This window comes from Oncorhynchus clarkii, chromosome 5 (assembly GCF_045791955.1).
Source record: "Oncorhynchus clarkii lewisi isolate Uvic-CL-2024 chromosome 5, UVic_Ocla_1.0, whole genome shotgun sequence".
NCBI lineage: Eukaryota > Metazoa > Chordata > Actinopteri > Salmoniformes > Salmonidae > Oncorhynchus > Oncorhynchus clarkii.
In genome coordinates, this window is record NC_092151.1 from 87335935 (window position 1) to 87339038 (window position 3104).

Here is a 3104-nt window from a genome sequence, read left to right on the forward strand (position 1 = left end):
CAAGGGATGCTGCAGCACCTCCAGGACTCCTCCTTTCCGCGGTTATTCCTGCATGTCGTGGAAATTACTGTTGTTTTGTAACACATTTCGAAACTATAGTCTACATTGTTAGTTTACAAAGAATCCAATGACAATGAAAACATAGTCTAATTCATGGAATACAACCTTAGTTTGGGTTATGTTATAATCGGGTTAGGGTAAAATAATAAGCTGATTGTACATGTATACATACTATTGTGTTATCAATTCCATTTCATTTTGTTGGCCACAGTACTTTTTCCATGTAGGCCTACTATTTCAATATGAAACAAATGTGTTTCTCTTTGCATGTCTTGTCGCGTGTCTACTGTATAATTCAAGTATAGCCTACCGCTATGTCTTAATGCACAGGGTCCCATCCCAGGCAGGACTCCCAATAGCCACTGCTCCAATCAGAAGGCAGCTATTCTGTAAGGAGTCAATTTGCCTTGAGCCTTTCTTCTCTTGAGAAGCTTTGAGAAGGGGACTTGCAGAGTTTGGACAAGAGCTCCCGACACGGCAGCTGAGCTGAGCTCCTTCATCACTTCAGAACAAGAGTGTGAGCTCCTTCATAACTTCAGAACAAGAGTGTGAGCTCCTTCAAACTTCAGAACAAGAGTGTGAGAAGCTCAGAAGGTCCAAAAGGGAGGTCACATTGAAGGGAGCGAGAGCATCTTTGACAGCATCTAAACTTTTCCACCGTTTTTCACCTTTTAAAAAAAGGAAGACAATATTGGCTTTTTCATCACTATCTTGTTACTGTTTTTAGCGAGCCAATGTCTCTCCGTTTACCTCAAGATTCATCCTGAGGTTCTGAGCGGAGACACAAACTATTACAACTTTGTTGGCGACACGTCATAGACCGTTCGGTCTGAAAATGGGCATCAAGCGTGTGCCATTGTTGCTTGTGCAGGTACTTCTCCTGGTGGCTGTGTCCTCCGGGCAGAACACGGGGACCGAGGGGACAAAAGAGGAGATCCCAGAAGGAGCGTCCACCCTGGCGTTCGTCTTTGATGTCACCGGTTCCATGTACGATGATCTCGTGCAGGTTATTGAAGGGGCATCCAAGATTTTGGAGATGTCGCAGAGTAGAACAAAGAGACCCCTCTACAACTATGCATTGGTTCCCTTCCACGACCCGGGTAAGAAAAGCTGGGTTGATCTGCAATCATTAAAACATGTAATATAAATAGGAATGATTTATGATGTGTACATGACGAACATGCCCTCTCTGTCTCATCTGAATAACACCTTTCTCTTTGCAACTGTTTGCTGTGCAATGGCACTTTGGTTAATAATATACAATATCGTTGTGCATTTCATTTACACGCTTTTGTGAACGATTTTTTTACGCAACGAAGTATTTGCAATTCTCTGCTATTGTAAGTGGTACAATACAGCTGTTTTGTATGTGTACATATAGGCCTAGTCTAACCTACACGAATAGACCTGCTTTGGAACAAAAACAGACATCGTCGTCAGAAACGTGAGAAATGTAATAGTTTACCCACACTCTGGGCTCTGAATGCGTAATGTCTTCACACGTCAGCGCAGGCGGCATCGGGTCACTGTCTCCCTGTCGCCGCAGACAGATGTTCAGCTCCGCATTCACTATCATTAGCATTCCGTTTGAGTTAGTGTGTTTAGGGCGATTACCTTTCAGGCACAAAATCACACTCTAATGTGGCAGCCCTACCTTATGTTTACTGTGAAAAGTGTAAAAATTAGACACGGAAGAAGCCAGTGTCATGTAGTCAGAGGAATAGATGCGAGTTGACAGGGCATTGAACTCTGCACACATACTTCACACCAACTAATTGTCTATATGACATATCCATATATATTAGACACTTTTGGGGGGGATCCTAACACTGAGTGAGGTTTATTTTCCAAAAACAGAGGGCAAAGAGTGTTAGCGTATGTTTGAGTCTGTCATTGTGAGCTGTGAATAGGGAGAACCATTCACTCATCTAGCTGGTACATCTTCAACAAAAGCCGTTGTCAGGGACTTGTGTTGTGTGATGGGGGCCTTAGTGGGGGGTGGGGGCTCAGTCAACAACACAGTGGCCAGCAAACAGTCCATAACGTGAGGGGCTGCTGTGAGTGCTTGGGTGAGAGCTTGTTAAAGACAGAAAGGGAGAGGATGAAGCGAGAGAGACAGAGAGAGAGATAGTTAAAGAGAGAGAGAGAGAGAGAGAGAGAGAGAGAAAGAGAGAGAGAGAGAAAGACAGAGAGACAGAGAGAAAGGCAGAGAGAGAGAGAAAGAAAGAGAGACAGAGAGAAAGGCAGAGAGAGAGCATTTCGTTTTCCAGACCTCTAATACACCAAACCTGGATCTGACATAGAAATTGTTTCTGGACCTTCTGTGCCAAATAGATTTTCCATCCTGCTATCCTCCTCTGAGAGCACAGGAATGTCTTTCAAGATGCACACACACAATATCTGGTTATCGTTTCAGAGCATCATCATCCTACTGTTACTAAACCAACCAACTGACAGAGAGGAGATAGAGAGAGAGAGAGAGAGGAGAGAGAGAGAGAGAGAGATAGAGGAGAGAGAGAGAGAGAGAGATAGAGAGGAGAGAGAGAGGAAAAAGAAGCGAGAGAGGAGAGAGAATAGAGATAGAGAGATAGACGAGAGAGAGAGAGATAGAGAGAGAGCGGGGATCCGTGGTGACTGAGAGCAGTATTCCAGATGTGTGTTGCTCCTATGCTTAAATCAGCATGTCAAATTCTTTAAGCATTTTTGTATAACGCCTCAATCGAGCCTCTGGGCCAAGAAAAATAAATAGTTGAAAGTGAGGTATGCACAGAATATACAAATATTCCAAATGACTGATTCAATTAGTGCGTGCCTTTGAAGAACAACTAAACCTCTGGTCCTTTTCCATACGACTGATGAAGTATGAGCCAGCCATCAAATAACACATACTCCATTAGGTTGTATAGCCAGGGTTGGGTAAATTACTTTTTAAATGTAATTCGTTACAATTACTGTCCAAAAAATTATCAGTAAATAAACTTTTGGATTACCCAAACTCAGTAAAGTAATCTGGTTACTTTTGGATTACTTTCCCCTTAAGAGGC

General features: G+C 43.1%; 1 protein-coding gene across 1 annotated transcript in view; it reads left to right on the forward strand.

The window, feature by feature from the left end:
* Positions 1-620: 620 nt before the first annotated feature.
* The window catches only part of LOC139409507 (hemicentin 1), a 242956-nt gene continuing 240472 nt past the window's right edge, over positions 621-3104 (forward strand). Inside the window, exon 1 of the mRNA XM_071154768.1 lies at positions 621-1160. Within this exon, the coding sequence (XP_071010869.1) occupies positions 896-1160 (265 nt within the window). The 5' untranslated portion in view covers positions 621-895. The remainder of the gene's footprint in view (positions 1161-3104) is intronic.